This window comes from Calypte anna, chromosome 2 (assembly GCF_003957555.1).
Source record: "Calypte anna isolate BGI_N300 chromosome 2, bCalAnn1_v1.p, whole genome shotgun sequence".
Classification (NCBI taxonomy): domain Eukaryota; kingdom Metazoa; phylum Chordata; class Aves; order Apodiformes; family Trochilidae; genus Calypte; species Calypte anna.
In genome coordinates this window covers 49363311-49375727 of record NC_044245.1, presented here as the reverse complement: position 1 = coordinate 49375727, position 12417 = coordinate 49363311, and the positions used below count along the sequence as shown (strand labels likewise).

General features: G+C 40.9%; 1 protein-coding gene across 3 annotated transcripts in view; it reads right to left on the bottom strand.

Annotated features, from left to right (window-relative positions):
• The window catches only part of BMPER (BMP binding endothelial regulator), a 150899-nt gene that overhangs the window by 102186 nt on the left and 36296 nt on the right, over nucleotides 1-12417 (bottom strand). For all 3 annotated transcript variants that reach the window (XM_030445119.1, XM_030445120.1, XM_030445118.1), the window contains 3 exons: nucleotides 12105-12187; nucleotides 10561-10651; nucleotides 9738-9820 (listed from right to left, as the gene is read on the bottom strand). In XM_030445119.1, coding sequence (XP_030300979.1) covers nucleotides 9738-9820; nucleotides 10561-10651; nucleotides 12105-12187 — 257 coding nt within the window. The remainder of the gene's footprint in view (nucleotides 1-9737; nucleotides 9821-10560; nucleotides 10652-12104; nucleotides 12188-12417) is intronic.

The following is a 12417-nucleotide window of genomic DNA, read 5'->3' as shown; positions in this document are numbered from 1 at the left end:
GCAAGTATCATTGATAAGAGATTTCACATGTGCATGTCAACTGCAAAGAGTAGGGGACAGTAGGTGATACAATAAAAGAGAATTTTCCCTACCTGCATGGTCCCAGACATGAGCATGGAGTACTAAAAAACCTAGATGGGGGAGGAATGGTAATTGCAGGCACCTTGGGGTATTAAAAAAACAAAACAAAACAAAACGAAAAAAACCAAACAAAAAAACCCAAACAGCCCCCCCCAAAAAAAACCAAAACCAAAACAAAAAACAAACAAACAAAAAACCTGACCTCTAAAGAGAACAGGGCAGTTCAGCTGGCTGCTGAAAGACTAAATAGTGCATCAGCAACTGAGACTGCTGGGAAGAATTGCTATTCAGCTGCATCCAGGAGAAGGGAATCTATGCTGCAACTAGGAGAGGGTGCACAGAACAGACTGAGCATTGACAAGAACAAAATCCTTAAATTTCTTGAAATTAATTATTTTCACATACATTGTCTCATTTCAAATTCAGCTTGCTGAATATTTGGATGCCATGTAAAGTATAGTTAAAGAAACAAGACTTTCCCCATTGTTATGCTCTCAGAGCTGAGGCCAGCTCTGTTTTTTCCTGTGAAGAAAGATACAACTGGCAAGGACACATTAGCTTCTGTCCTACTGTCAGAAAACTCCTGGTGCCGTGTTCTGGAAAAAGAAAAGAAAAATGGGGAAACCACACAAATACGCAAACTACTCAAACCCTTTTGCGTTCAGATTCTCCAAACTTCTAATCTGAGCCTACTGGAAATCTGGACTTTTAAATTCAAATGCATTGGCTCTGGAACCCAACAGGGGCAATAAATTGAAATCAATTTCAATGATTTCAACATGAAGTATTAAGTCATGTTGCTAAATTCTTGTTTAGAAACACAAGCAAAAGAACAATCAAAACAAAACAACCAAACAAAAAATAATTTTAAAAAAAATTAAAAAACCAATTAAAGAAAAAACCAAAACAACCCACCCACATCAGCTTTCTGTAGCAAATCTCAATAATGTTACAAAGCGTCTGGTAGAGAGCTGAAAAATTCAGTTTTCAATGAAGCTGGGGTTTGTCAAGTTCAGTGGTGTTCTAGCAATGTTTGGAACAGAAGTTTAGGTATCATGTGAGTGCAATTTCCTGAAAAAAAGTAAAGACATCCAAGCCATTTCTATCCCTTGAGTTAGGAAGCATAAGAAAGCCCTAGAGAGTCAGAAAGCAGAGAAGGACTCAACTTTTGTATTTAAGCACCTATAGTGGAACCTGGGGCTTATGTCACAGTGCTAAATGTAATTTCAAGTTGCTTGCAAGGACTTCTGCATCTTTCCTTCAGACTGATGAACCCACAGCAGATTGCCAAAGATGTTATGATGGTTTGGTTCCTAGTCAAATTTTATTTCTGATAGGTTCTGTGTTTAAAAACCATCTGGATCTGGTGCTTGGTGACATGGTTTAGTGTTGGCTCATCATAGGGTAAAAGGGTTAGGATGAGGTTGGACTCGCTCTTGAAGATCTTTTCCAGCCTGAGCAATTCTATGATTCTATAAAGGCAGAATAAGTAAGTCAATGTCAAGGAATGTTTTTGTTCTTTTCTGTTTCCCAGGTCTACTTTGGCAGCCAATTAATCATGCTCCACACAGTCTAAGAGGATGAATTGTATAAAAAAGTTACAGCCTGTCACAGTCCTGAAAATAATTTGCTGTGCATCACTTTTCTCCCCTAGACTATCCAATTTGTTTGTCTCTCATCATTAAACAAGGCCACAAAAGTACTAAATACATGCATTAACATTTTAAAAGTTAATGGAGTCCAAGGAATCTTCACCTATTCTAGTTGGTGATTCGTTTATCAGGCAGGGCTGGAGTCTTGCTCCCTTATCAACACAAAATGCTTCCAGGACAGAAAACAAAAGTGATGCTGTAGGATGCAGTGGAAAGAGCAAGGAGAATTTAGGCAGTCTAATAGCAAGTCAAGATGGAATTTAGCAATCACTCAAGATCTCAATAGCAATTCAAACTTAATGATGCCAAGCTTCACTTTACTTCCTCTAAAAAAGGCATTAAATATGAAAACAGTCAATGGCTACAGCATGATTACATAGAAAAATACGGTACCCAAAGTGATGCAGAGGTCTGACTTGAGAGAGAGGGAAAAATAAAATGCAAATCCCCACATCTAGTAATGTGTTGCCTCTAATCCTTTTTGTTGTTGTTGTTCTGACTTTTTTTTCTTTTTTTCTTTTTTCCTTTTGAAAATCGTTTAGAGTAAAACAAGTAGGTGTTACACCATTAGTTAAGCTCTCTCGTGTAAATTCATTTAGCAGTATTGTGCATACTAGGACACCTTGTCTCAGGACACAGAGGGCTGTGTGAAAGTTTAAAATCATTAACCATCGTTACTAAGTAACAACTCCCGAACCTGTGACATCCAAGTTCATTTAAACTGAAAGGGTGACCAACATGAAAGCCAATCACTCCTAGTTTTCTCAAGCCTTTCCTTCATTGTAACATTGTACCACCAGACCGAAGAGTCTTGGACTCTTCATAAAATATTTGGCAAACAAAGACTCTGTTAATTGACAAGCTATTGCTTTTACTGCTTCCTACCACAACTTGTGGGAATCTTTTAGACCTAAATCAATTCTGTACACAAACGCTCCCAGGAGATGCCACACGCATTCCCATTTAAAGCCACTCACAAGAAGTGCTACAGCCGACTCTACATAAAACCTTTGTCTTATCGGGCACTTCTGAAACCACATGAAACCCTTTCATCCCCTGCTGGCAGCAGATTCTTTGTTTGTTTGTTTGTTTGCTTACTTAAACTAGGTTCTTTGTTTTCTGCCATCTCCCCGCTTTGCTTTCCCTCCAAGCCAGCTTCTTGTCTTTGTCAGGAGCAAGTTACAGCAGAGATGTTTGCTGTCTTCATTGCAGCCCAGTGCCAATAAAAAAATAGTCTCCTCATCAGCGGCTGCCTGTTAACAGCTCTCTTTTATTGGTAAAGCTCTGTGTACTTAACTCTTCTTTGTCAATAAGAACAATCAATCTCACCCTGTTAATTAGGAACAATTTAACAAGACAGGAAACAAACAGCTGTCAGGGTAAGCTCCCTTCCTGCGCTCTCCAGAATGACAGCAGCCTATGCTTGAGGTATAAGCCTTAATTGTCATCATTTAACAGTGGTCAACCTGCATTTTTTAATTATTATTATTTATATGCTTTAGGAGTGCAAAATCCATCCTTGTCTATGCATTTTTTTTCCTAAATTATAAGAGATTCTGGACATTTTTCCTCTGTATTACAAGAGGTTGCTCATGCAGTGTGCATACAGTCAAGGGGGGATCATTAATCAGAATTTACTTAGGCTCTTCAGATACCCAGGAAGTTTTAAGTTTTTCATGGCTGCTAGTATCACTTAGTACATTAATTATCACAATATCATCTTCGATCATCAAGAAAGAGAGTCTCTGTCTAAACAAGACCCTTATAAAGGCAGAATCCCTTCCTCCAGTTCCTCAGCGTTTCCACCCTCCCTTCCTAGCAGAAAAAAATTCCCCTCAGCCAAATCACTCTTTAATCTTTCTTCACATTCTTCTGACATATTCTCTTGTCTCAGGGGCAGGAATACAAGTCTTTATGGTATAAAGAACAATGCATACTCATCTCTGACCGGTGGCCATACATGCCATCTCAGGCAAAATAACAAGTGGGTAGTGCTACCTAGGTGAAATGATGGAGAAGGGAAAACAGCTGGAAGCAGATCCCTCTCTCTGCATATCCAGCACAGACCATGCTGAAAAAGAGAAGGTAAACTTGAACTGAATCCTAGAGAGAAGGAGGAGTGAACAAATGTCTGATACAAAAAAGATGCTGCTTCTTCTGGGCCAAAAATCCTTTAAAAGTTATCTACATCTTCAGGAAGCTGCTCAGTCACCTTTGCTCCCCTGGAAATATGCCCAAACTGGGCAGTCTCTTATGCTCTGAAAGACTCCTTCAGTCCTCACCAAAATTAAGAGATGAAGGGTTTCTGCAGTCTGAACTAGAAACACACTTGGAATGGAAGTTCTGTAAGTAGGAGAGATATGGATGGCATTCAAATATACACAGTAGGAAATGAGACCTTGCCAAAGAAAGATGCCTTCTAAAGTCTCAGATTTGAAGCTCTTAGATAAATACAAATAATTTATACTGAATAATTACACTGAATTATGTGCCCTTGAATTGCTATTCCAGAGTTTACTTACATTTCAGAAAAACTGGGATTAATTTAATTTCACCATATTCCATGACTTCTATTGAAATTTCTAACTTTTCCTCAAACACATTTAGTGAGAAAATTTTTGCATTTTTTTAGATAAATCAAAAGAAATATTAAAAATAGTATTAATGACAATGAGAGAAAAATCCTCCCATAGACTTCTATTATTTTTTTTTGTAATGGATAAACTATTATTCTGTAACTTTGATACTGACACATGTGAAGAAAATCACATAAAGAGAGAATAAATAACAGGACATTGCTTAGATATCTATGCTGCATTATTTTGTTCACTGAAGCGCAGCACATACTGAGCCCTGGCTCTTCCATGCCTACCTGCACAGACATACTTCTTCATCTGCCTGGAAGATAGTGTTTTTATTAGGCTAGTCAGAAAATCAAACTTTCTAGCCCTGCAAAAAAATCTGCAAACTTATTGCTTGGTGGTTGGAACCATATGATTTTTAAGATCCCTTCCAATCCAAGACTTCCTGTATTTCTATGATAATGGGAGGTTTCCAGAAAGACAGTGAGCACCCCATTTCTGAACTTTTACTGCTCTCCATTTGCATCCAACTGCAAGCCAGACACTTCTATTTATGCCACTAACTTTGAGAAACTGAACACTCCGACCTACAAACCAACTCTTTGCTTTTCCACCCCTCACTACAATTCTTTGTCTTTGTTTCCCAGCCTCTGAAGTGGGGGCAGACAGTGTCTGCTGGAGTTTGGAGCTGAATCAAAGCAGATGGAGTACATAGAAATTTGGGGAGATCAGCATTTGGCACTGCACTAAGGGTGGAAATCTGAATTTGGACAGAGGTTCTTGCTACCAGCCTTCATTGAGGACAAGTTAAATTGAAAGTTCCCCTGAGTTTCCCAGTGGGCTACAGTAACTCCCCCACAGTCTGTGGTGTTGGGAACTAATTTCAGCAGCTCCCAATATCTGTTAAAGCCAAAGCAGTATCAGGATGCTTTATCACCAGCTGATTGCAGGGGTGGAATCCGTCTCAGCTATCTTTAGCCATCTCAGAGGACAGGGAGCCTGGCAGGCTCCCTCTGTAGTTAGTGGAGGAAGATAGGCATCTGCAGAGAGTAATCCATCCCACCTCTCTCTCTCCATTAACTGAAGAGGAGCCCAAATAAGTAGTTCAGACCAGACACATTACTTCTGAATGGCTGGAACTAGACAAGATGAGTTCAGCCCTCAGTGTCCAAAACACTAACATATGTAGTTTCTCATTACTTATCACAGTTGCACCGCCTGTTACTCATTGATTTAGAAAGAGATTTTTCTCGGTGTGATTTCCTTTGCTTTGTGCAAAACTTTCATTATGCAGCTTTTGCACCCGAGCACTCACGAACATAAGTGACAAGACATTTCCTGCACAGGCCCACAAGTACACCTGCAAACCACGTGTGTCTTGAGTACCTGTGAGCACGCCTGAGGAGTGCTCTGAAAGCCCTGATGATGCAAAGGAGATAGAGCAGAAGCCGCTTTCAAATTCAGCTCTCCCAGGGGCACCAAATCCCTGTGCTCTGCTTCCAGCCATGGGGGTTTCCCTTGCTTCAAATAATTTTGGAAAAGCAGTTCAGAGGCCAGCATTGCTTTTAGGAAATAACGCTGCCTGGGGACCCAGCTTGCATGACCAACCTGTGCATGGTCATCCCTGTGACAGACAGACAGACAGTGTGACCCTTCTCACTCCCTGCCCTCAGCCATCCCAGCAATGACATAATACAGCCTCCAACTCTTTCCCCAGCGGGCCCACTCCCCTTCTCCCTGCAGGGGTGTGGGGAATGACAGGCCCCGGGCTGTGGTGCCTCCCTCATGCTGCGTGCTCTCAGCATGGTGGCACCTCACACCACCGCATGCCTGGCATGCCAAAAAACGCAGCACCCACGGTCTGGGTAACAGCAGCATGAGTCCAAAAGGGCTGGATTTTATGAGTTTATAATTTTAGTTATGAGGCTGGATATTACCACTTAAAGATAAGCTTCTCCATGGTTACTGCTCTCTCACGCGAGGTCACTCTCCCGCCAAACCTCCTCTCCTCCTTCCCTCCTTCTCTCCTTCCCCCTCCACTATTTATTTTTTTTCCAAACGTGCTACATCAAAAGAGAAAACGAAAACATTTCAGATAATCACAGTCTGACTATTTTAATGCAGGCTGTAGGAAAGGAAACATGTAAGCCAAGTGCTCTCACTGTGCAAGCAGAAACATACACTCAACCTCATAAAAGTAGTATCTGAGAAATAACACTTAAATGAGGGACTGGCTGCTTTAATCAAGTAGGTGCTTATGGTAGGGAAAATATCCAAGGTTTGTCTAGAACAGCCTGTTGGCCTATCACGAATAGCAGGAACAGGCCAGACAGATGAATTATTGCGAGACAGCTGGGTTTCAGCCAGGGTGCGAGGAGATCCCTATTATCCCATCCACCTTTCTTGCACAAACTCCTCTCCCCAGAGAAACCCAGTCATTAAAAGCTGGCTCGTTCCCTCCTGACAGGCAATATGCATTGAGTGAGAGGTGATACATTCTCATTTTCAGCACGAAATTGTACTCGCCCCCAGGAGCAGCTCGCTCAGGAGAGTGGTAATGGAATACAGGGCCTTTCATCTCTGCCTCACTGCAGCGAGCACAGCCTGGCTCAGTAGCAACCCAAAAGTTACTAACTAATGACTTGTTTCAGTCACCTACATGGAATGAGTTTGGTGGGTTTGGTCCAGTTTTCAGTAGAGAGTAACTAGAACCACAAGTGGTGTTAAACAGAAACCACATCAAGGACTCAAGCACCTGGTGGGTAAGGACAGAGTGAATTGCCCATGTGTAGCCATGTCACTGCTTTCCCTGCCCTTCAGGAAGCATCTTCACCAGCCAGTCTGCTCCACTGAGATAGGGATCTCCAGCTCCTAAGATCCCCATTTTGTCCTCATTTGCATAAGCAATGCATATTAGAAACAACAACAAAAAAACATCTGAACAACCATTTTGTGTTCTTTAGGAGCTCGGTATACAGTAGGCACTGCTTTGAGCTGAAAATACCACAAACATGATCTACCAATGAGCTTTCCAAAGATTGGGCTCTGCAGTCCAGGCCTGCTGATGTGTGCTGACTTCGAAGTGCATCATTTTGCAATGGTAAAATTGCTTTTTTATAATTTTAATACATTTAGTGAGTGCAGAAAAACCCTACATCTCTGCAGTTAGACAAACCATATCCATTGATCTTTACTTTCTCTCTATACAACACTGCCTGTGGTCCCAGCCTGAGCTACCCCCAGGACAGTGCTGGTCTATGGAGTCCAGAATAATGCACCATGAGAAAAGTTTTCTCCCAAGTAAATTGCAGAATTCACCCTGAAGTGAGAGTGGATTGAGTCCTTACAGCACTCCATCAATAAAGTGTGCCACTTACACACCACTCGGCAATTATGTGTGCCACTTCTGCCATGTCTCCACAAAAGACTAGCAAAGAGTTACAATCTGAAACCCCATAAGAAATCTAATTTGGGATGAGGCACAGCCTTTCATCTGTTAAAGCCTGTAGAAGTTACAGGTTATCACACACACAGGCTGGTTCCCATCACATCACTAGATAGGTATCTTTAAAAAAGCCATCCACCAACAGCTTAGATAAGAGATTCACTGGGCACCCAATCCCAAAAGGGAAAGGATGTAAAGCAGGCAACAAACCACTGTCACAAAGCTGTGAATGCCCCAATTATTTGCTTCAAATTTAAATTACATAGGAATCAGCTGAGCCTAAGTTCTGAAGGAGACAGGAAGAAGGTAAAAACAGGCATTGCAGAGAGAGAGAGGGAAGGGAGTGTGGCTTATACACAGATAGCGTTTCTTTTGCTGCCAGTAAGTTTCAGAATTAGAGCTAGACATGTTATAGGCATCTAATATCTAAAACCTTCATATCATCTTTCTCAGAAGGTATCATTAAGCTCTGCTTGAGGCTTTAAATGTCTTACTGCATTTCCTTTTCTAACATAGCTGAGACTGGTAATTGTCAAGGAAAGACCATCAGGCCTGACCTTATATTCCTATATTTCTTTATATTGTTCTCTCCAAATATCTCTTCCCTCCCATGCTCTTCTTAGCACAGTTGCTTTTGTTATTTAGTGAACAAAAAAAGTTGATCAAGGACATACTGGCAGAACAACAACTGGGCAATAGGCAAAATCTACAGACTACTTATGAAAGAGCAAAGCATGGCCTGAAAAGACTCAAGCATGTCTCCACAAACTTCACAACCATTAAGACCTGCCTTCCCCTGAGGAACATGACTAAGGAAAGCCAGAGTGCAAAGCTACAGCTTTAACTAATGTGAAAGGGGGACCCACCAAGTGCAGAGAGAACAATGTTCCTCAACCTGGGACAGGAGCTTTCAGCAGAGCAGGAGCTCAAGGTGTGACATGTGTGACAGCCTATTTCCATTATTGCAGGCTTAAAATTAAAAGAAAACAAAACAAACCCAAACAAATGACCTGAGCAACCTAATCCTCCACAGAAGCAGTGATGATTAAGTGTAAAATAATTTTGCAGATTGCCAGGGGTTTTTTTCCCAAAAGAAGTTCTCTCTGCCAGCATCATTAAAGGTGTGTGTGTATCTATGTATAAATATGTATTAATTTTTGAATTCTACCCTTCTCCCTTTTTAATTTTATTTTCATGATGCAGGAGAGCTGTGTCTGGTACCCACACAACTGCTGGCATTCTACTGAAATGTAAAGTTCCCCAGCTTTGCATTTTCTGCTGATAAGGAACCCATCCACTTGCAACAAAAGCAGTGATTTGAGCTTTGCATTTTACTGGTCTCACAGATCACAGCAATGAACTCGAAGTTATCTGCCCCAACTCAGCAACTCTTTTAACTTAATGGAAGTGAAAGAGAGGCCTGTGCTCATTACCCAAAGGATGTAATTATTATTTCCTCTGTATATTGTTGCTAGCCAACGATAAAATCCAGGATACATCCTTTTCATTAAATGTCAAGCCAAAATCCACCCGGGACAGCATAAAGAGGCTGCCCTCATCCTTTCACTCAGTAATTCACAGCAAAAGCCCTTGCTCCATATAGCTGAAAGGAATCCTTGTGAAAGATCACTTTAAGGAAACATCTAATAAACACTGATCAATGGATGAAATCCAAAAGGCTTTCTGTCTCCCTCAGCACGATCCCATCACAAGAAAGCATCACTGATTTAACACATCAACCCTCTCCCAAATATCCTCCCCTGTGTACAGTGTAAGATAAAGAAAAACATTATGCCAGACTCAGAATATTCACAATACAATGCATCGGTGCAGCAAAATCTTCAAGAGAAACCTGAACTCCAAAAGAAGAATGCATAATAGTGCTGAATTCCTTATATTTTCTGCTTTGTTATGGCAATAATAATGCACCTTTTGAAGTTCATAGAGGCAGATACAATGCCAAAGGCAAATACTTACAATACAAGAGCACTTGGTACATTTATTTCCTTCAGGCCTAAATTCTTCTCCTTCATTGTAATGTCTCCCTTCAAATATACAACCTGGAAAACAGCATTTGAGTAAGTTTAGCTCAGGATAACTTACTGCCTTTTCACTACAACACAGCTCACCATAGCACAGTATGAAAAGCAAATAGTCATCCTACCTGACACAAGTCACTTCAGAAGCCTACACAAAGGCTCTGAGAGCTCAAAAATACCTTTTTGAGGGAAAGAACACACACTTTTATAGAAGATAAATTTGCAACAGTGAAGTTATGGCTAAGTTAGGCCTTCCATTAAACGTGGCTTTGAGACACTCATCTGCTTGCTTGTTACTACGGACACGTTCTCCCTGAGTTCATATTAGATGTTGGCAGAAATTATAACATCAGAATATAATAAACACATTACATCACAACTGGAGTAGTGCTTACCTGCAAAATCTCAGTCAAAATCAAATTAGCCTATAAAACCATGTCAATTTGCCACTGTGCTTCACAAAGGCAACCCATTCACACTGCCCTTCAAAAAAGTGATTCTCCTTTTTTAGGATTACTCTTATACTTCTCCTTTTAACAGGATCCCAGCCATTAGCCAGGCAAACCTATGCAAAAAAAGCTCTGAAAAAATGACATAAATACACATGTGGATATTTGTGGCTCACACTGTGAGCCACTGACACACATTTTAGTAGTTTTTCAAGTACAACAGAGAAGTTAAAGGCAAGCTTCCAAGTAATGATGGTTATCATTAGAAAGACAGCTACACATGTGGAACAGCATCTTCCCCTGAAATCTCACCTGGACACACAGGACAACACATTCCCATGAGCTTGGAAGGGTTTTTGCAATGAACAACGCACTGTACCTCTGACTCTACTATCACACCTTCCTGAAAAAGAAGCAGATCAGACATGTTCATCGTTTGCATTGTGGTTGCTTCAACAAGCCAAATCCACAATTACCAGAGGTACAATTAAAGCACAGCACTGGATTTTAAAACCTCTTTCTTGCTGTACTTGCTGCCTGGTATCAAGGACTGAGGTTAATCCACAGTCAAAAGAGCCACTCGAGTCTCCCTGACTCCAGACACAGGATTTGCCTTAAAAGGTATCAGGTAAGAAACTGAGCACCTCCTTAGGAAAAGGAATCTTGCTTTACCAGGAATCCTTAGCCTCAGTAATCTGCCATGCAGCTCTGGTAAAGACAGGCCAGACATAAGGTATTCTCATCCCTGTCCCCTTGGAGGAAAAAAGACTTAGAAAGCAGATAAAAGCATCTTGTTCTGTAGAGAGGAGACGCTTATCTTTGATGCTTCGCCTGATAAGTATTAGTAAATTAACATTTCCTGTACTTCTTGTTGAAGAAGTCAGGAGTCCTGAATAAATCTGGGTGTGAGGGTCTCTCCACAAAAGGCTGCTACTTTTGGTTTTTGCTGCTTGTAGCTCTGCTTTTGAAGGCAAGGAAAGCCTGTTTTTTAAATGTGTCTAAATGGGGCTAGGCTAAACAGGAACACAAAGTTGTACATGTAGACACTGGAACATGCAATAAAGAATTGCTAGTTTCATGTCCCTAGTAGTGATCAAAGTATTTTAATTCAAGGTGTGAGTATCTTTTCATTAAGAGCAAGGATACAGAATTCTGCTTCTCCAACTTCATTCTTTTTAGTGCAGCTAGAAAACATAGATGAGATTTTGTAGGGCAGAAGTACTACAGAAAAAGAGAAAAACCTTGAAATCCTGATCTCCTGCTTTTTATTTCTCCTTCATACACATTCACCTTTCCTCTTCCCAATAGCTGTGATTCCTAGTAGTAGTGGATGTTATTATTCAAACTGGGTCAAAATTGCAGAAAAATTACTTGTTTTGTGCCAGAAAGTGGGCAATCTTGCAAATAGGTCACCTACTAAAAATGCCACAGTGTTAACTGCACAAGAGCCCAGGAAAAAAGATTTGGTTGTAGGTTTTTCTGGAAGAACATCCCAGGGAAAACCCACAGAAACATACACACAAAAATGTCCAATTACTAAAATATCAATTTATATCTCAGAAAAGGCATAAAACAATGAAAAACAAGGATTTCAAGGCCCAGACAGCAGAAAATGGCAAGGCTGCGTACCCCTTCTTCAGTGAAGTTTAGGCACTCAAGTGATATAGAAATCCACCATTCTGAATGTTTGGTTATAGCTGGCCACATCTGAGTGGGTTTAAACTACTTTAAACACAAATTCTGTATTGTGCTTTAGGCATAATACCTTTGAGGTTATTTGGATTGATTAAAAAAGGCTCAAACTTTCATGGGAAAAGCTGATGACTCGATTACCGAGATGCTGATGACATCCTTACCTGGCACTGGTATGTAACGCAGGGATTATTAGGGAGGTGCCATTTCATAGAGCTGTTGTATGTATTTCCTCCAAAACTGCAACCTAGAGAAAGAGATAGATGCACATCAGTTAGGCTGAGCACAATTATCCTGGGGGAGGCTGCTGATGAGTATCACAGAACAGCATCCTAAATGTGACCCAACCTCTCCCCTGGGTTAACAGAAGAGGTAAACTAAGAGTTGGGACTGAGAAGTGGGATCACGCCCTAGAAAGGGTGGAAGCAACCCCTGCCTTCAGATGTCTGGTCCTAGTGCATGACTGGCCAAAATCCT